At 43.0% G+C, this 21,590-nt stretch overlaps 1 protein-coding gene across 1 annotated transcript; it reads right to left on the bottom strand.

The window, feature by feature from the left end:
- Positions 1-514: 514 nt before the first annotated feature.
- c21h17orf75 (chromosome 21 C17orf75 homolog) lies at positions 515-21,468 on the bottom strand. The gene is made up of 10 exons (XM_080209328.1): positions 21,249-21,468; positions 17,448-17,543; positions 16,566-16,691; positions 12,138-12,284; positions 11,125-11,182; positions 8,813-8,932; positions 8,151-8,215; positions 7,093-7,229; positions 5,759-5,862; positions 515-1,695 (listed from the first exon to the last, which is right to left on the bottom strand). Exons 1-10 carry the CDS (start codon positions 21,377-21,379, stop codon positions 1,474-1,476), a joined length of 1,206 nt encoding a protein of 401 aa, XP_080065454.1. The 5' UTR covers positions 21,380-21,468; the 3' UTR covers positions 515-1,473.
- Between the last annotated feature and the right edge of the window lie 122 nt (positions 21,469-21,590).

Here is a 21,590-nt window from a genome sequence, read left to right as displayed (position 1 = left end):
GTCTTCTCCCCTTCATCCTCCACAGCTGTAATGGAGCTTCTGAGATGGTCTCCAGCTATGTATTCAAAGTCTTCAAGTCAGGCACACTTCTCTCAGGTAAGATTGTGGTAGCTTCATTCCTTGGAATTTTGGGGTCCTTCATTTGCTGCCACTGTGTTGGAAGGTTGTATCTCATTTCATAAAGAGGTCCAGAGGCTTGTATTGCTGAACGATAACTGTTCATTAATAACATATAACACAGGATGCATTCCTGTAGAGGTGCTGTTTTCATGCTGACTTCTACCAGACCTACTCCTATACTCTCCTACTCCCATGTGACTCTCTATTGTTTCCTGAGTCCCATATTAACCCTTACAATACTGAACAATCTAATGCTACACCTTCCCCCCACTACTTAGTGTAAAGCTGTCTCTACTGCCCTAGTTTCATCGTTCACCAGAACAGTGGACCCAGGAGCAGACAGAGATATTATTCACTTATGTGCTAGTAAAGAGGCAGACAGATCTAAACCAAAGGCACTGATGATAAAACTTTATTTAGAATCAAAGAACAGAAGAAAATTCAATTGCAAATACACTCTTGTCATAATCTGACAGAGCAACAGCACAATCCCAGGGAAAAGTGGGCACACACATTCTGTCCTATTTACAATTGATTAATAGCAGCCTCTTGAATATGGTGTGTACTGGTGGATGAGGTTCAGTAAGGTTTTTGAACCATCACATTAACAGCTGTTTTATTAACAGCTGAGAAAATTAAATCCTCTGTATCTTACAGGCCTGTAATTCACTGTATTTTTCAACAATCAGTTTCTCAGAAACTTGTTTACTAAAAAGATTTTTAGCCTTTCTTTTTCACCTTCCTCCTCTTTCTTCACCCCCACTCGGTCAGGAATGTTTAGGTGGAAGCAGACTTTACTCCCACGTCCACTCTCCCCTAATATATAAGTAGTATCATTCCTTAGTTGTCCCAAGTCACTGTGCCCAATCTCCCACAATCTCCATCTGCTGAAACCCTTAATCCTGAGAGGGGAATATGGGTGTCCTCATAGTTAACTCCAGATCTGTGCTATTGAACTTAAATGATAATTTTCGACTGCCTAACTCCCTACTCCTCAGCCAGCTATACTCGTCGGAGGCACAATCCTGGCTCCTGTCTTAGTGACTGCAGAAATCCAAATCTCATTGAGGGAGCTGGAAAAGGTCGTGTATTACAACACTGGAGGAGATTGTCCATGTGTCAGAATGCTGTGTTCGGTAATAATACATCACAGCTAGTTCACAGAGACCTGTTATCTCACAAGCTGCTTACACAGCATTTTACAACAACAAAAGCTGCACCAGACCTGGGTTTTCATGCAAGTGAGTGCGACACCGGTGGAAATGATGGTACTTTTGACTGTTAACTTCCACAGCAACAAGCACAATAAAACACAGAATATAGTCTATGCTAGTCAGACGCAAGTACTTCTTGTTAGTTAGTTGGAGTAATCACGCCTTCTTCATACATGAACTCTTCTAGAACCTTCACTACATTCTGGGCTTCAGGCATCTCGACATGCTCCACCTTGACGTTATGCAGGAGCACGTCTCCATTGCCACAGTTCTTGAGAAAGACGAAACATTTGAACAGAGCGTAGTTGTTTGTCTCGGCCTGGCGAATGTACCGCTTCAGGCTGTTCATATCTTGGATGGCCTAAGAGACACACACACACACATACTGGTAAAAGGTTTAGATTAGATTGGAATTAATCAGGTATATATTAACTTGGGTAAGTACATGGTAGAAACAGCATTGTACATGCTTTCTTGTGGCACGATGGGTAAAGTCTGATACTAGGGCCAATGGATGAGATGGTTTCCAGGATCATGTTTCCAGTCTGTACAGAGTTTGCTGATGCCAGCTGGAGAAAGCACAACATTGAACAAAGCTGAGACAAGGAGCTTTCGTGTTGACTTCTCATTACCATCCACAGTCCATGCTCGCTGCTACATGTGGGTAAGGAGATGATCAGCTAGTAGTAGAATCAGTAAGGGTGGACAGAGTTAAAGCAGTGAAAGTAGTTTGGAGGGAGGGTTCATGGAATGCATTGGGTACAAATTCCTAAAACAATATGTTACTGAACTAACCAGGGAAAGGTTATTTTAGATCATATTTTGTGTTGTGAGACAGGTCAAATTAGAAATTGGATAGTAAGCAATCCTCTAGAAAAGTGATTATCATAAGCCTTGAGTGACTGCGTGGATTTCCTCCAGGTGCTCCGATTTCCTCCCATAAGACCTTAAGACATAGGAGCAGAATTAGGCCACTAGGCCCCATCAAGTCTGCTCCATCATTCAATCATGGCTGATATTTTTCTCATTCTGATTTTCCTGTCTTTTCCTCATAACCCCTGATCCCCTCGTTAATCAAGAACCTATCTACCTCTGTCTTAAACACACCCAATGACCTCCACAGCCTTCTGCAGCAAAGAGTTCCATAGATTCACCACTCTCTGGCTGAAGAAATTCCTTCTCATCTCTGTTTTAAAGGATCACCCCTTTAGCCTGAGATTGTGCCCTTTGGTGCTAGTTTTTCCTACAGTGGGAGAGGATGTTTCCACTGTATCCGTGGAGAGGATATGTCCACTCTATACAGGCCCTGCAGTATCCTGTGTTTCAAGTTTCAATAAAATCCCCCCTCATCCTTCTAAACTGCAACAAGTACAGACCTTTCTTCAAACGACAAGCTCTTCATTCCAGGGATCATTCTTGTGAATCTCCTCTGGACCCTTTCCAAGGCCGGCACATCCATCCTTAGATACGGAGTCTAAAACTGCTCACAATATCCAAATGGGGTCTGACCAGAGCCTCAAACAGTCAACAGTTCCACAGTCCAAAGATGTGTAGGTTAGGCGGATTAGCCATGGTAAATGTGAGGGATTATGGGGATGGGACAGGGTGAGATCCTCTTTTAGCAAGTCAGTGCAGACTCAATGGGCCAAATGGCCTCTTTCTGCACTGTAGTGATTCTGTAGCTCTATTATAGAATTTCACATTGATTTTGAAAGTGATGTACTGGAGGCCAATACTGGTGATCTGAATTTCAATAAAGTCAGTTAAATAGTTATGAGGGGCAGGTTGACTAAACTGGATCGGGAAAGTAGATTAAAAGGCAGAATGGTAAAACAATGACAAATATTTAAGCAGATATTTCACAACTCGCAATAAATCTACATTCCATTCATATATAAAAACTGGGAAAAACATTCCATCAACAGCTCACGAAAGAGGCTGAGGATAGTATTTGATTATAAGAAACTTATAATGTTGCAAAGATGAATAGTAAGCCTGAGGCTTGGGAGTTTTAGAAACCAGCATCACAGAATCCCACAGGGCAGAAGAGGCCCTTTGGCCCATTGAATCTGCACTGACGCATGAAAGGTCCTGACCGGCCCACCTAATCCCACCTGCCAGCACTTGGCCCATTGCCTTGAATGTTGTGATGCGCCAAGTTATCATCTAGGTACTTTTTGAAGGACGTGAGGCATTCCGCCTCCACCACCTTCCCAGGCAGTCACCACCCACAATAAAAATTGGATTGAGAAAGACAAAAGTCTCTAACAACAATTAAAAGCTGAAGGAACGAGACATCACACTTTTAAAGTTATCTGTCAGTGAGAGAATTTGTTTGGCTGCAATTAAAGATTAATACAATTTTAAAAATGATAGACTAAAAAAAGTGTGTAAAAGGAAGTCAATAGCGAACGTAGTGATAGATGTGCTGGCCTTGGAAAGGGCTCAGAGGAGGTTCACAAGAATGATCCCTGGAATGAAGAGCTTGTCGTATGAGGAACATTTGAAGACTGTGGGTCTGTACTCGTTGGAGTTTAGAAGGATGAGGGGGGGATCTTATTGAAACTTACAGGATACTGTGAGGCCTGGATAGAGTGGACATGGAGAGGATGTTTCCACTAGTCGGAAAAACTAGAACCAGAGGGCACAACCTCAGGCTGAAGGGATGATCCTTTAAAACAGAGATGAGGAGGAATTTCTTCAGCCAGAAAGTGGAGAATCTGTGGAACTCGTTGCCGCAGAAGGCTGTGGAGGCCAGGTCATTGAGTGTCTTTAAGACAGAGATAAATAGGTTATTGATTAATAAGGGGATCAGGGGTTATGGGGAAAAGGCAGGAGAACGGGGATGAGAAAAATATCAGCCATGGTTGAATGTCGGAGCAGACTCGATGGGCCGAATGGTCTAATTCTGCTCCTATGTGTTATGGTCTAAAAGGAATTGTGGGTTCCATAAAAGCTGAGACAGGAGAAATAATAGAGAAAAAGAAAATAGCAGAGTTGTCAAATATTTTGTGTCACAGTTGAAGATGCATAAATATCATTACCTAAATAGTGGGAAACAAAGGGTGAGAGGGAGGAAATTAATATAAGTAATCAACAAACATTGGGGAAATTAGTAGGACTGAAAGCTGTGATGGCCTGGACCTTATGGCTTAACCATAGGGTTCTAAAAGAGGAAACTGTAGAAAATAATGGATGCACTGGTTAAAATTTTCCAAAATTCCTTCAATTCTGGAACAGCCCCATAGATTAGAGGGCAGTAAATGGAACATTTGAGAAAGAGAGGAAAAAAATGGGAAACTACAGTCCAATTAGCCTGATATCAAACTTTGGAAAAATGCTCATTATTAAAGAAGTGTCTGCAGAGCGCTGAGAAAATAATATGACTGAGGAAAGTCAAGAGTTGTTTTGAAGGTGTAGCGAGCGGGGTCGAGAAGCAGAACCATGGCTGGAGTATATTTGGATTTTCAAAAGGCGTTCACTAAGGTAAGAGTGAGGAGTGATGGATTGGGGAGACATGTTTAGGATTAGCTAAAGTACAGAATAGTAGGAATAAATAGACCATTTTCAGTTTCCCAGGCTATTGTTTGTGAGGTGCTGGGACAATTGATATTAATGACTTGGATGAAGGGAGCTAGTGAAATGTACTCATGTTTGCTGACAATACAAAGTTAAATGGGAAAGTCAGCTGTGAGGAGGACACAAAGGAGATCCAGACCCCCCCCCCCCCCCCCCCCCCCCCAGATTGTCCAAGTGGGACAATGTGGAGGATAATGTGGGCGAATATGAGAGTATTCACTTTGATAGAAAGAATAGTGGAAGAGGATATTGTAAGTGATAAAAGTGCACTAGAGGTTACAAAGTGTCCTCTTATTCTGCAACGCAAGAGTTTTAGTTTAAAGTTTATTTATTAGTGTCACAAGTAAGGCTTACACTAACACTGCAATAAAGTTACTGTGAAAGACCCCCAGTTGCCACATTCCAAAGCCTGTTCAGGTACACTGAGGGAGAATTTAACATTGCCAGCGCATCTAACCAGCACATCTTTCAGGCTGTGGAAGGAAACCGGATCACCTGAAGGAAACCCATGCAGATATGGGGAAAAGATACAGACACAACACAGACTGTGACCCAAGCCGGGAATCCAACCCGGGTCCCTGGTGTCGTGAGGCAGCAACACTAACCACTGTGCCACCATGTCACCCACTCACCTCACCTAGAGCTCCTTCAGGACAGCAGGAAAAGCTGAAAACTCCCTTATGGAAATAATTTGTGGTGTGAATCCTAATACCCTAATCAAATACCCAAAGTACAGCAGCTTGGGAAAGGCAAAAGCAACTAAAAACAAATGCAATTACCCTTTCTGTCCATCTCTTCTGGCCCTCCTCCCTCCCAGGTCTGAGGTACACAGACAGTGCCCTTACCTTTAATTTAAAATTCTCTAGGATCTGCCTGAGCAGGAAAGGATTTCCACTTTCCAGACTGTTTAAGAATGAAGGAATCCAGTCTTCACAGAACTTGTTGCTCACTGCAAAAAAAAAGGTGCTGTATGAGTATGGTCATATCCGCTGCATAATGAAAGAAGAACATTTTAAAAGCTGAATGCTTATTCAATGAATCAAAGCAGGAAATTCTTCTCCTGCGATTGCCTTTTATGCTGATTCAATGAATTAGTGCGTGGCAGAATATAGAGCTGGGCTGCATAAACCGTGCATGCACCTATACCAGCTGGACTGCAGTGGTTTAGAACATAGAACATTACAGCGAAGTACAGGCCCTTCGGCCCTCAATGTTGTGCCGACCAGTGGAACCAATCTAATGACCCTCTAACCTAAATTATCCATATGCCTATCCATTGACCATTTGAACGCCCTTAGAATTGGCAAGTCCACAACTGCTGCAGGCAGGGCATTCCACGCCCTTACTACCCTCTGAGTAAAGAGTCTACCTCTGACATCCGTCCTATAATTACCACCCCTTAATTTAAAGCTATGTCCCCTCGTGTTAGTTTAAGGCAGTGACTCACCACCACCTGCTCAAGGGCAATAAGAGGCAGCTTGCCAGTGGTGCTCGCATCCCAAAAATAAATAATACTTTTAAAATCAGCCAACATGGATACAAGTTTTTAATCAGAGTTTCATTCTGGCAGAGTTTGGCAGGGTGATGCTGAGAGGTTGTTTTCCTGGCTGGAAACCAGGCGTTGCAATCTTAAGATAAGAGATCGATGATTTAGGACCAAGAAGATACATTTCTTCACCGGAATTGAGAATATTTGGAAATCATGAGAATGTATGGCAGAAGTGGAGCCGTGCTAGGTCATTGAATGCAGGAGCTTTCTGGAAGCAACATCTGACCAACTCCAGCTGCTACTTTCTTATCGAGTTTTCCACAGTTAATTGCATATCTAAGCACCCTCTGCTGGTTCGTCCTGGAACTTCACCACTCTGCTGTCTTGTGAGGTCGTTGCACAGTGTGCACAGGGGTCTTGTGGCACAGCGGTGGTGTCCCTTCCTCTGGGCTAGAAGCTCCAGGTTCAAGTCCAACGCCAGGGCTTATTGGTCATGGAAGCAGTGTTCATAATGCGGTTCTTCAGGCTGATAATTTGCTCAGGAATATTTCCCCATTACTCCCCAAGGGGGAAAAAGTGTGTGTGTGTGTGTGTGTGTGTGAACATAAACTGCAGAGAGCTAGGCAAACTCAGGAACATGCAAACAATGGGAATTTTCTTTGTGCAATAATGGGGACTTTGAGTTCCTACCAGCATTTTGAAAAGCAGGAGTAGATTCACTACAGTCTATAACAATGACTTTCTGTTGTTCCTCGGTCATCACTTTACAGAGTGAAGAGAGAGAATCCTCTTGGATCAGGCCCTGAAGACTGGCAGCACTGAGAAACCTGGCACAAAGCAAGATTTACAATCTGTTTTAAATGCTGATTTAGTCTTGGCAATAACACACAGGTTTTTACAAAGTGTATTTATTACTGGTTTACATTAACACCCCAATGAAGTTACTGTGAAAATCCTCTAGTCACCACACTCCTCGGGTACACGGAGGGAGATTTTAACATGGCCACTGCACCTAACAGCACGTCTTTCGCACTGTGGGAGGAAATCGGAGCACCCGGAGGAAACCCACAAATGCTAGGAAAATGTGTAGACTCCAAACTGACAGTAACCCAAGCCAGGAATTGAACCTGGGTCCCTGGCACTGTGAGGCAGCAGTGCTAACCACTATGCCATCATGCTGCCCCGCTTAGGATTCAGACCGCCAGGTCTCAGCTCTCTGTCACACTTTTGAACCCTTATTTCTATATTTTCAGATAAATCCCTCAACCTCAATAATTTAAAGGATAAAGAATGTCCCTTTTCCATCTCCTTCACCGATATTGGCCACCAAGTTTTCAGCAGCCTAGGCTCCAAACTCTGGATTTCCTTCCAGAAACTTCTCCGTTTCTCCCTCCTCCTTTACAGACATTACTTCAAAACTATCTGTGACCCAGTCCTTCCTAATGTCTCCTTCTTTAGCTCAATGTCAAACCTTTTCTGGATATTCTCCTGCAAAACACCAAAACGTTTTACCATGCTAAAAGCAAGTTGTTGGTACTGTACTGAACCACACTGATTAGAAAGTAGATCCCTAGCTTACAGCGAGTTAATCTCAGCTGAGATGGCAATTAGCTAGACAGAAGAGGAAAAAAAGCTGGATTGTTATCTTAATATATGATCTTGTTAAGGAACACACTAGTTAATAGGCACAGTAGAGCTAGTTACTAGGTAGGTACAAGATCTGGTTGATACATCGAAACATTGCTTACCTTTCGACATCCTGCCTTATTTTGTTATCAGTACCTTTAACTTCAACTGGAGTGTGACCCAAAGCCTAAATGAAATAACAATGATTGTTTGAGACTAGAACAATTACTAAAGCATTCAGAATCTGTGTGTGTGTGTGTGTGTGTGTGTGTGTATATACCTGCAAGCACGTGTGAACTGTCAAGGGAGCAGGACAGAAAAGGAAAGAATGAATTAAAAGTCAATTTTTCATCATTTCTTAAAATTCATTTGTGGGACATGGGCATCGCTGGCTGGGCCAGCATTTATTGCCCATCTCTAGTTGCCCGAGGGCAGTTGAGAGCCAACTACATTGCTGTAGCTCTGGAGCCACAAGTAGGCCAGACCAGGTAAGGGCAGCAGATTTCCTTCCCTAAAGGACATTAGTAAACCAGATGGGTTTTTCTGACAATTGGCAATAGTTTCACGGTCATCAGTAGGTTCTAATTCTAGATTTTTTAAATTGAATTTAAATTCCAGCATCAGCCCTGGTGGGATTTGAACCCGGGTACCCAGAGCTTTAGCTAAGTTTCTGAATTAATGGTCTAATGATAATACCACTAGGCCATCGCCTTCAGAATCATGTTTCCTGCAAGTGCACATTTCAGGTAATGAGCACTGTCTGTTTTTCTACATAAATACTCACAGCCCGTAACAGAATAGGAAGCCTGTCCTGGAATAGCTGCACCATCCTTTGTATGTACAGCACAGAATCATCATACCAGCTGCTCAGGTAGGGCTGGATGTGCAGCTCAACAGCATCAATCTGTGGAACCCACAAACACACAGAAAGTTTAATTCAGTGAGCAGCAAGCCATACTGACCTGGCTTCAGTTTCCAGTCTTTGCTGAGACTTCACAACTTGCATTTATGTAGCACCTAAACTTAGTAAAGAGACTGCAGGATGCATAACTAGACAATGATTTCACACCAAACCATTTAAGGAGAGATTAGGCAGACAGGTAAAGCTTGGTCAAAGAGTTGTTAAAGAGAGTCTTATAAGAGAGGTTAGGAGAAATTTAGGGAGGGAATTCCGCACCTGAGGATGTAGGCAGCTTAAGCCTCAACCACCAATGGTGGAAATTTTAAAACTGAGAATCGCAAGGGGCTAGAATTGGAGGGGTACAGAAATCTCAGTGAATTGTGGGGCCGAATAGGGCAGGGGTAAGCCATGGAAGGATTTAGGTGAGTATATTTATGAACGTCGTTCAAAGACAGAAACAAGGCTCAGCTGTGGCACCCGTACTATTGTCACAGAATCTCTACAGTGCAGAAGGAGGCCATTCAGCCCATCAAGTCTGCACCGACAACAATTACACTCATGCCCTATCCCCGTAACCCCACGTATTTACCCCGCTAATCCCTCTAACCTATGTATCCTGGGACACTAAGGGGCAATTTAGCATGGCCAATGCACCCAACCGGTACATCTTTGGACTGTAGGGGAAAACTGGAGTACCCGGAGGAAACCCACATAGGCATGGGGAGAACGTGCAAACTCCACACAGTCAGTGATCCAAGGCGGGAATCGAATCCAGGTCTCTGGAGCTACGAGGCAGTGTTAAACACTGCGCCACTGTGCTGCCCACTGTGTCATCCTGCTATCACTATAAAGCTCACATTGAACAAAACACGCAGGTATAATAAGTAACCCTTGATCGCTTCATCCAAATGTGTGATCCTCACACTGAGCCAGAACAGTGGCTGCCGATGGGCTATCCAACCAGGTCATCATCACAAGTGAACCCACAACATCATCCAGAAACATCATAAGGAAGAAACAGGAGAAGGAATTCTAGTCAAACTTTTCCCATGTAAATCCAAAGACACTGAGGCCAACACAACTTGACTGATACTAGCTAGGCCAGGGGAACCATCCTGAAATTACATAATATGGTGCCACCCAAGGTAGTGAATTAATTTAAAAGATACAACACATATAATACATCAACATTCACAAAGACAGGAACTGTTCAAAAAAAATACAGATTACATTGAAGCATTGCTATTAAATAATGCTTCAGCTTCTCCCAGGTCACACCAGGAATTGCATGCTACAGAGAGATCCTCCCCACAGAACAATTCCTAAGACCTCTCGCACAGACCTTAGTAAGTAGCAGATAACATAAGACTGATCAGACACCTTCTGTCTCGCAATTTGGGTGGAATAGGTGGTTCAGGTCCACAAGATTTGTTAAAAAGTGTAAAGGTAAATCTGTATAAAATCTGAGTTAATCCACAGTTTGATTACTGAGTACAGTACAGGGCTCCACAATGTAGCCAGGATGTTGAGGCAATAGAGAGATGTGCCGATCCATTCGGAAAATTGGCTGGTGTGAGGACATTCAAATCCAAAAAAAGTGCTTAAAAATTGAAGCTGCTCAGATTAGAACAGAAATTAAGGAGCGAGTTTATAGCTATGTTTAGAAATATGAAAAGACAAATAAGGTAGATAGAAATAGACTTTTTCTATTAAATAAGAGGAGTGAGATACAAGATTGGGAGACATTCAGGACAGAGAGAAGAAGAAATTGCCTAGATTAAAAGTTGCAAGGTGGGGGTGCACTGCTGGAGGTAACACTGCTGATTGTGACAAAGACCCTGTCAATATTTAAAAACTGTCAGCTGGCTGGTGAAGGAAAGGGAAAATAACAGAACAAGGGAGCTGGAATTAAGGAATAACAGAGCAGAAACTGAGATTAAGGAATAACAGTGAATTGAGATTAGGGAATAACAGAGCAGGGAGCTGGGATTAGGAAATAACAGATCAGGCATCACAAAATCAAAGAGAAGGAACTGGGATCAGGGAATAACAGAGCAGGAAATGGGATTATGGAATAACAGAGCAGGAAATGGGATAGAGGATATTGAGATATGGGGCAAGAAGCAGCACAAAATTGGTCCTAAGAGGCTGTTGTAATTTCAATGTAAGTAGAAGATAGATAACAAAATCCTTACCTCTGCATCTAAATAAAGCTGCAACCCCTGAGCATATTTATCCAATTCAATTCTGAAAGTATGGTCTTGTTAAGTAAATGAAAGATGATGTCACAAAAATCATCATTTGATTTAAACTTGGACACCATAATGTCCATCCGCCTCCTCCTCCACCACACACACACACACACACACACACACACACACACACACACACACACACACACACACACACACACACACACACACACACACACCATAGGCAGGTTATTGAACACAGAGGACTGCAGAATGAATCCCAACCTAGGGCACAAATTGCCCAAAAATGGTTTCGAACAGGAGATGTGATGTGGATGTGTCAGACTTTTTACTTCGAACAGGAGCCCAGGTTTATTTCCTTACCCAACAAAGTCAATCCTAGATGGAAATTGTCATCTGCATCTTTAGACGAATCATTGTAAAAGGAGGATTAGGCAGCACGTTTTAGTGTCTCACTGCTTCCCTTTCTGCTCTGCACTTTTCCTCGGATGGAGATGGCTAGCACGAGGGGACATAGCTTTAAAATGAGGGGTGATAGATATAGGACAGATGTCAGAGGTAGGTTCTTCACTCAGGGAGTAGTAAGGGCGTGGAATGCCCTGCCTGCAACAGTGGTGGATTTACCAACATTAAGGGCATTTAAATGGTCATTGGATAAACATATGGGTGATATTGGAATTGTGTAGGTTAGATGGGCTTTAGATTGGTTTCACAGGTCGGCACAAGGGCCGAAGGGCCTGTACTGCGCTGTGATGTTCTACGTTCTATGTTTTATTCATGTGAAAGGCTCAGTAGTTAGTGCTGGTTATTCACCCAGTGATAGTTGGATAAATGCAGGGATGCTGTCTAACTGTCTCTCTCCTTCTTCTCCCAACACCATCCCCATCACAACCCACATACAGGACTGTCTCAGTTCAGTTAACACAGCACAGACCCAGAACCTTCCTGATTCCTAATTTGCGGAGCCTTCGAAAGGCTATTTCCTTGAAGGATATAGTTCAAGACTCTTCTCCGTACTGCCCAGAAAGCAGAGAACATAATCAGTGACAACAGCTTTTGGCTCCAGTTTGTCATTTTCTGGCCCTGCAAGCCGGTTCTGGTGGAGGAGGCAATAGTAGCAAGCGACAGGCTGCTCCACGTTGCTAAAAAAATAAACAAATATCTTCCACTTAGTACAATCTTTAATGTTATGTGTGCAAAAAGACCTATCTCTGTACTTGTTACATCACAGAGCAATACAACATGGAAAATGACCAGCCCTCCCTCTAACAAGTGCAGCACCCCAATCTGTGGATGCTGACACATTTGTGATGTTTAAGCATCATGAATGAATGTCAGATGCTCTGGATTTGCTCTGTGTACTATTTTTGTAGGTTTTGTCCCCCCCTGGATCATATAGCTGCAGTGTTGTCCAATAAGTTACTTACCGACCATGTGATCAATGGGGAATCCTGATATGGCTAATTGCATTGTCAATTAGTAAGTGAAAGCAAACATGCTTGTAAGTTTGTGCTTTCTTTGTGCACGTGAACTTTTCATTTTCATTGTGCATTTGTTGGTAAAATGGTTAAGATAGATAACTGTATGAGAGTGTTCGTGCCTTATTGTGACTGTTTCATTCCCTTGGCTACCGGATGGTGACAGATATTTAAGTAATGAATACCTACACTACAAAATACACACAAGTACACTAACCTGTGTTACGCGAGTGCAAAGCATTTTCTACTAAAATGACCACATGCAACTAAAGCTATGTCATCACATCCATGTCTGCAGCTATCAATGAAATCACAAAGTGATTTGGCCCATCATGACTGTACTAGCTCTTTGAAAGAGCTATCCAATAGTCTCACTGCCTGGCTCTGTCTTCCTAATCCTACAGCTGTTTCTCCTTTTTAGTATTTATCAAAATCAATTTCCAAGAATGCTTTTAAATGTCTTTACTTCAGGGTATTGGATTACAGATAATACCTCACTTCTGTAATAAAAATCAGTTCTTTTGTCAATTACTCAAATGTGGCTTATAATGACCCATGGATTCCGGGGAAGTGCCGGAAGATTGGAAAACGGCTAATGTTACGCCGTTGTTTAAGAAGGGTGCCAGGCAAAAGGCAGGGAATTATAGGCCGGTTAGTTTAACGTCTGTGGTAGGTAAAATGTTAGAATCCGTCATTAAGGAGGAAATTGCGAGGCATCTTGAAGGGAATTGCTTGATAGAGCAGACGCAGCACGGTTTCATTAAAGGGAAGTCGTGTCTGACAAATTTACTGGAGTTCTATGAGGATGTGTCTAGGGCGGTGGATAGAGGAGAGCCGGTGGATGTGGTCTTTCTGGATTTTCAGAAGGCGTTTGACAAAGTACCTCATAAGAGGTTATTGCAGAAGGTCAGGGGACTTGGAGTTGGGGGTAAGGTGTTAGCGTGGATAGAGGATTGGTTGTCAAATAGGAGGCAGAGAGTGGGGGTCAATGGGTGCTATTCGGATTGGCGGATGGTGACTAGTGGAGTGCCCCAGGGGTCGGTGCTGGGGCCTCAGCTTTTCACCATTTATATAGATGATCTGGAGGAGGGAACCGAGTGTAGAGTGTCGAAATTTGCGGATGACACCAAGATTGGGGGAGCGGCAAATTGTGCGGAGGGTGTGGAGAATCTGCAGAAGGATCTAGTTAGGCTGGGCGAATGGGCCAGGAAATGGCAAATGGAATTTAATGTTGGCAAGTGTGAGGTGGTCCACTTTGGTAGGAAGAATGGTAGGAAGGACTATTACTTACGTGGCGAAAAACTGCAGCAGGCGACGGTGCAGAGGGACCTCGGGGTCCTTGTGCATGAGTCGCAAAAACCCAGCTTGCAGGTGCAGCAGGTGGTCAGGAAGGCGAATGGGATGCTGGCCTTCATAGCGAAGGGGATTGAATATAAAAGCAGGGAGGTCTTGCTGCAGCTGTATAGGGCATTGGTGAGGCCGCAGCTGGAGTACTGTGTGCAGTTTTGGGCACCGCACCTGCGCAAAGATAGTTTGGCCTTGGAGGGAGTGCAGAGGAGGTTTACTAGGCTGATACCGGAGTTGAGCTATGAGGAGAGGCTGAATAAACTAGGCTTGTACTCGTTGGAGTTTAGAAGAATGAGGGGAGATCTCAATGAGACGTATAAGATGATGAATGGGATGGATAGGATAGAGGTGGAGAGACTCTTCCCGCTCAAAAAAGACAGTAGGACTAGGGGGCACAGCCTCAAGATAAAGGGGGGGCGTTTTAGAACGGAGTTGAGGAGGAACTTCTTCACTCAAAGGGTGGTGAATCTCTGGAATTCTCTACCCGTTGAAGTGGTGGAGGCTGCCTCGCTAAATATTTTCAAGAAGCGGGTTGATGGGTTTTTGATAAGAGAGGAGATTAAGGGTTATGGGGAGAGGGCGGGAAAGTGGAACTGAGCCACGACAGATCAGCCATGATCTTATTGAATGGCGGGGCAGGCTCGAAGGGCTAGATGGCCTACTCCTGCTCCTATTTCTTATGTATCGGGAAAAGTCTATATTTTTTATTGTGACTCCCTTTCAGGACAATATGAGAGAGTTAATTATCTTTTTGATTATGGCATCATAACGTTTCCACAGTGCTTATGGATCTGGACTTGCCATGGAGATAACAGCTAAGAAGCAAATGGTAAAGAGAAAGTCATTTGCACTGGGGTTGGACAGCACAGCCTTTTGTTTCCTCTCCAGATGGGACAGTTTTCAGTTTGGTAGTGTTTGAACATAACTTCGTGTTACAGCAAGTCTCTGAAAATAGCTAAGAATAGAGCAGCAACAGTGTTGCCATGGTTATGCAACTAGAGAGGGCAGAATACTGAAAAGCAAGGGATTGTGGATTGGACAATACCCATTCCTGCTATTGAAGTGGTGCTAGAGCCCACCAGACTGTCGGAGTAGGATAAGGGAATCTCCAGGGAGTCTGTGCCATTAGCACTATCAGGAACTGAGCGAGAGGGTTTGTCCACGTGCACCTTGTCAGCAATAACCCCATGTCCATGGACTATGGATGGAATACACCTGCTAGAAAATGAAACTCAAGAGTCAAAACAATTGGTTAGGAAGTCAGATTTCCTACAATATGGAGGGCAGGTTGGAAAGCCATTATACACAATGCCACATTTGTGCAGAAAGTAATACGAATGTTTTTAACTAGGCAAGGTGTTTTCTTGTTGTGACGACTCTTTAAAATGAAATTTTCCTTTTTACTAAACATCCTTCACCTGTAAATGTTTGAATGATGTTGATTTTAGTTGGTTTTTTTTACAGTAAAAAATTTAAAAAGCGAAATTGTGTTCAGCGATTTTCTTTTCCTTCATTTTATGGGGGCTCCTTCTGAAATACAGAAGTGGAGAGGAATCCTGTACCTGCAGTGGGGAAGGAATCACAGAGGCAAATATTGCAGTTTATATTGAACATCAAGCAGAGTGTCAAAACAGGAGTTCAGGACATGGCACTAGTACCACAAAAGATGTCAATGATTTGATGTGAGTGGTCAGTGTCCAATCACATCTCAGAAATCTACCACTAAAATCCGTATCGTTATCAGCATGAGAACCTCAATGTACTTCCTCCATCCCACACACTGCATCCTTCACATTAATTATTTGCACATCAGACACATTGTGGCAACATAAAGCACAAACTTTTAAAAGGTTATCTCTAAGAAAACAATAACAATCCTCTAGTTGCCAATGCAAACTGTTAATTCTCTGTTTACACCATCAAAATTCCACATTAGCACCACTAACAAATCTCCTCATAACCGTTCCCTATTCGAAGGAGAACAGGACACCTCTTGGATACTCTGGCTAGTGCACAATTACAAGGCCACTGGAAGCTCTCAGTCTATCTCTAGTCACATACAGTGGGGCCATTAGTCTAGGGAGCACCACAGTGGAGCCTGATCCTGATCACACCCAAAGTTCATGCATTCCTACTTTTCAGCTGGAGTCACTTGGAATAACAAAAGCAACCGGGAACAGAAATCCCAGGTGGTGTGCTTTTCCCCTCTAACCTCGGAATATTGACACTCAGTATAGTTTCTCACCTGCTACCTGCAAACTCTGAGCCACTAGAGTTCCGGTGATGGACTTTGCAAGGCTCAGCAGTTATGCCCACCTGTGCAGACAAACCAAATCCCATGGCACTCTTTGAAGAGGAGCAGGTAGTTTTCTCAGTGTTGTGGCCAATATTTATTCCTCAGCCAGCATCATTAATACAAATCATCAGGTCATGTAATGCATTGGCTATGTGTCACAATGCTTCGTGTTAACTGGATACCATATTTCCTTCATTTACAACAATGATAACACTTCAAAAATGCATTATTGGCACATTGAGCCGTCCTGAGCTCACGAAAGGTCCTTTTGAAATGCAAATTCTTTAGATATTTCTTCTCACCTCAAATCCACAGCTGCTATGGTGCCCATTCCACCTAAGAATGCCCCTTTGGTGAGACGTTTAGTGACAAATGCTCTAAGCTCTGGCTCAGCCACAACGGACAAGTTAGAAGTCAATAAAGAGAGGCTGTGGAAAACACATGGATTTAATTGCTTGGCAAGTTGCACAAAGGGTTTATACAACTAAACATCTTCAGACACGTGTTCTTGCATAATCTTACAGATAGTCGCCTGATCAGTACAGAATAAGTTTTAACATTCATGACGAGACATTCACATTTCCAGAGGCAGAAAGTCAGCTCAACCTCAGCGACTGGTAATTTCCACTCTTTAAATCCAGTGTTTACTAGGTTTTGGAAGTTAAAGAATGCACTGTGGTTGTTTGGTTTCAGCTAGTTAAATTTTGATATTACCCCTACATACACCCAGGTGCCCTTAATCTTTGGTTCTTCTCAATCTGCATACAGGTTCTGTGAGATGAGGTAAACTTGTATCACCCTTACGGGGAGAGAGTGTGCACTTCACCCCAGCAAAATGAAACAGTACACGTGTGGATCACTTAGTAATAATAAAATGACGTATCCATTGACAATTCACCCAGTAAGAATAAAAAAAAATTCATTGTCAGGGAGTGAGAGGACAATACCGAACCAAAACTCTGACTGTTAACCCATCAGGCATGGCTAGGTTCAATGTGTAGTTTGTTCCAAGAATTTAATCAATCCTAGTCAATATTTACTCTGAAGTAACATATGCTGTGCTGTTTTATTTGCCTTATCACATACACAAACACAGAATTTTGAAAGTACTATCATGGAGTCCCAGTTATCTGGATCTTTATAGAACAGAACTGAAATGGTGGGAGAGAAACTGCCTCCATTACCTAAAGTCCTCCTGAGCCACTGTTTCCTTGGGAAAAGTGTCTGATGATCCAGTTCTTCTGTGTCCCATGTCTCCCTCATCTCCCAGCTGCAGGGATCTGGAAGATAATTTGCAGTTATTTTCTATTTCCATGATAGTACACAGGGTACAGAGACCACTTCCAGTCTTGATTCAGTGGGCTGCACTCTCAACTCTGAATCAGGTGGTTAAGGGTCCCCTCCAGAGAGTTCAGCAAATAATCAATGCTGACATTCCAGCGCAGGGAAGTGAGGAAGTACCGCAATGCCAGAAATATTATCTTTCAAATGACAGGTTAAGCTTCAGGTGACCAACTTGGGTGGGTGGGGAGGGAATTGGGGTAATGGCAAGGAGACCAGAACCAGGGTCATAAGATAGTCATCAATAAATCCAAAGGGAATTCATGAGAAAGCAGTGAAAATGTTGCCTCGCTACCACACAGAGAAATGAACAAATAGCTTTGATACATTCAAGGACAAGTTAAGATAAGGGAGAAAGGAATAGAAGACATGTTGATAGTATGAGATGGAAAGGAGTGGGCAGAGACTCATGTGGTGCAAAAACACCAGTAAGCACCAGTTGGGCTGAATGGCCTGCCGCTACGTTGTAAATACTATTTGTGACTAAACTTCAAAAGTAGTTAATTAACAATCTTAAGGTCATAAACAGTGTTATCTAAACGTCGACCTTTTTGTATTATCTATTCAAATCAGTGCAAGATACTTATGTTACAAAAGACAGCCAGCTTGGATGGTAGGAGGCATTTGTAAAATGACACTGATCAATAGCCCAAGAAGCAACACTACTGCGGGGAGACTCTTTTGCTCAAAAGCCTATAAATTTGCAGCGCAAAAAACATATCTTCATGAGCTCTGCTTTGTTAGGTAATTATTGTTCTGATACAAATTAGCCAACCGGGACAGTTTATACTTACTATGCAATCCAACTGGTTTATCTGGTATGTGTTTAACAGGGAATTAAGTAATCTAACAAAAACAATAAAATAATCATTTTAGTAAGCTTCATACATAATACATGGCCAACTGCTCACTTTCTTCTGAGATAATCAATTAACCAAGCGAACTAACTGTACCAGTTGGGGGATCTTTGCACCCCAAAGGTCATGTTCCAAGTCATCAAGGAATCTTTTTCCCTCTCCGCAGATGCTGTCAGACCTGCTGAGCAATTTCTGTTTCATTCATGATTAAATCAATTTAATAAAAAAAAACAATTGGCCAAATGTAGCCAGAATGTAAATTACAGGAAACAATAGAAAATATGGAGGCTATTCAGCCCATCTAGTTCATCTGCTTATGAAAACCATCAGTCGTCTGCCAAATGTCCACTGCTTTGAATGATTCCAGACTTCTTCCTCCACTGCCTTACCTGAAAATGCTTTGCAGTATGCAATCACTCCTAAATCACTCTGTATTTGTATGAAATTCCTGACAGCAGGCTTATTCCACATCCTGCTCACATGTCACTTCAGTGACCTCTGACCTATATTAGCCTATTTTAACTGGACAAATGTAGATCTGAGATGCCCAAGTGTCACCTGACATAAATCACCATCACAAATGTACCTTTGAAGGATGCTATTAAAACATAAATCAATGTAATCCAATGAAATAATAGATGCTTGAAATAAAGTAACAAGATCCAATACTAACAACACCAAAGGAATCTTAATGACTAAATTATGTTCTTTTGAGCGATATCTCATGCAGTACCCACTGGTCACAGAAGTCCAAACATGCAAGTAGACATAGCACTTATTGGGATAGAGTAGTTAATACAGAGCAGAATGATGTCAAAATACAGCAAGACCATCACCAAAACGAGACAATCTAACCACCACCCTTTGATATTCAATGGTGTAACCATCACTGAATCCCCCATTATGAACATCCTTGAGGTTAACCTTGACCAGAAACTCGAGTGGACTCACCGCGTAAACACAGTGGCTACAAGAGCAGGTTGGAGGCAAGGAATACTGTGGTGAGTAGCTCACCTCCTGACTCCGAAAAGCCTATCCACCCCATCTACAAGGCACAAGTCAGGGGTGTGATGCAATACTCCCCAACTGCTTGGATGATTGCAGCTCCAACAACACTCAAGAAGCTTGACATCATCAAGGACAAAGCAGCCCACTCGATTAGCACCACATCCACAAACATCCACTCTCTCCACCACCAATGCTCAGTAGTAGCAGAGTGTACTATCTACAAGATGCACTCCAGCAACTCACCACAGATCCTTAGACAGCACCTTCCAAACCCATGACCACTTCCATCTAGAAGGACAAGGGCAGCATAGGAACACCATCGCCTGCAAGTTCCCCTCCAAATCACTCACCATCCTGAACTGGAAATATATTGCCTTTGCTTCGCAGCTGCCGAATCAAAATCCTGGAATTCCCTCCCTAACAGCTTTGTGGCTCAATGCACAGAACATGGACCGCAGCGATTCAAGAAGGGAGTTCATCACCACCTTATCAAGGGAACTAGGCATGGGCAATAAATACTGGCCAGCCAGCGGCGCCTACGTGTCATGAATGAATAAATAAATAAATTTTTTAAAACTGGTACAATGAGCATGAGCAAATGAATTTATTTTGGCCAGTGTGAGGTGGTATATTTTGATAGGAAGAATAAGGAGACCTTGGGGGAAAAATGTGTCTAATTGCAATAGAGGAGCACACGGTGCAGGGTACAGATACACAAGTAACTAAAAGTAGCAATGTTGCATAAGGTCATCAAAAATTAAATAAAGAACTGGGGTTTATTTCCAAATAAATAGAATTAAAAAAGGTGAAATTATGTTAAACTTGTAGGAACCTTGATGCGACCACATTTAGAGTACTGGGAGCAGTTCTTATCTCCATTTATAATAGGATAGAGGCTTCAGAGAAGGTGTAAAAAATAATTGCTAGAATAGCAGAAATGCCATCTTTCTGACATCATAAACAGTAATTCCTCATCAAAAGTACTCAATTAGCTGTAAAGCACTTAAGACATTTCAAGGCCATAACGAGCGTGATATAAATGATTCCACGGATGATTGTCCTGTGCATTGACTGGAGATATTGAGTTTGTTGGTTTTCATCACAGAGGGAATTCTTAAGTGAAGGGGTGATACCTACCACCCCCTCACTTAAGAATTTTTTTCAATAAGAAGGAAGACTGGGGAATAATTTGGTAGAGATGTTTAAGATTATTAATGGGTTTGACAGAGTAGATGTAGAGAAGATGCATGGTGGCATATCGGTTAGCATTGCTACCTCACAGTGCCAGAGACCCAGGTTCAATTCCTGGCTTAGGTCACTGTCTGTGTGGAGTTTGCACATTCTCCCTGTCTCTGCAAGGGTTTCTTCTAGATGCTCTGGTTTCCTCCCACAGTCTGAAAGACACGCTTGTTGGGTGCATTGACCCAAACAGGTGCTGTAGTGCGGCCACTAGGAATATTTCACAGTGACTTAATTGCTGCCTTACTTGGGACTAATAAACTTTTACTTTTAACTTTATTTTCAAGCAGGATCAGGACACAGGATCACAAATCCAATTATCTGACTAGAGGATGAGGAGAACGTGAACTCGCTGGCACAAATAGTTGAGGGGAAGGCTACGGATGTGTTAAAGGCGAAGCTGGGAAAGTTAAGAAGTAGAAGGATGGGGAGGAAGCCGGGATGAACCATGTACAGCAGCCGGGAGCAGTTTCTATGCTGTTACTGACAGCCGCCCTGTGGGGATGAATGAAGCCGAGTCCCGGGCCGGCCAGGCCTGACCTGTGTCTCCGGTACAGGCTGTAGTAAGTGTCCGTTTGCTGCTGATCCCTCGGCGGCTCCTCTTCCGGCTCCAAGTCCGTCTCCTTCTCATCTCCGTCCATGGAGTCCTGCAAGGAAGTCTGACTGATCATTTCTGACGATGTCCCAGTCCTGGTGCGAGGGGCGGGGGAAGCTGTTGTCGGCAGGGCCGGTTGGTCCGCCCCTCAATAATAATCCGTCTGGCGGCCCCTTTCCCCACACAAACGTTCCGCCCTGGAGGCTGATTCAGTTATCAAGAGCTCTGTTATCAGAACTGGATCTAAACGCTGCTGAACTGAGCTCTGCTCCAATGCATTTTTTTCC

This window comes from Carcharhinus amblyrhynchos, chromosome 21 (genome assembly GCF_965287045.1).
Source record: "Carcharhinus amblyrhynchos chromosome 21, sCarAmb.v2.hapA, whole genome shotgun sequence".
Taxonomy (NCBI): domain Eukaryota; kingdom Metazoa; phylum Chordata; class Chondrichthyes; order Carcharhiniformes; family Carcharhinidae; genus Carcharhinus; species Carcharhinus amblyrhynchos.
Note: the sequence above shows the minus strand (reverse complement) of the source record. Positions and strands in the feature narration are given on the sequence as shown.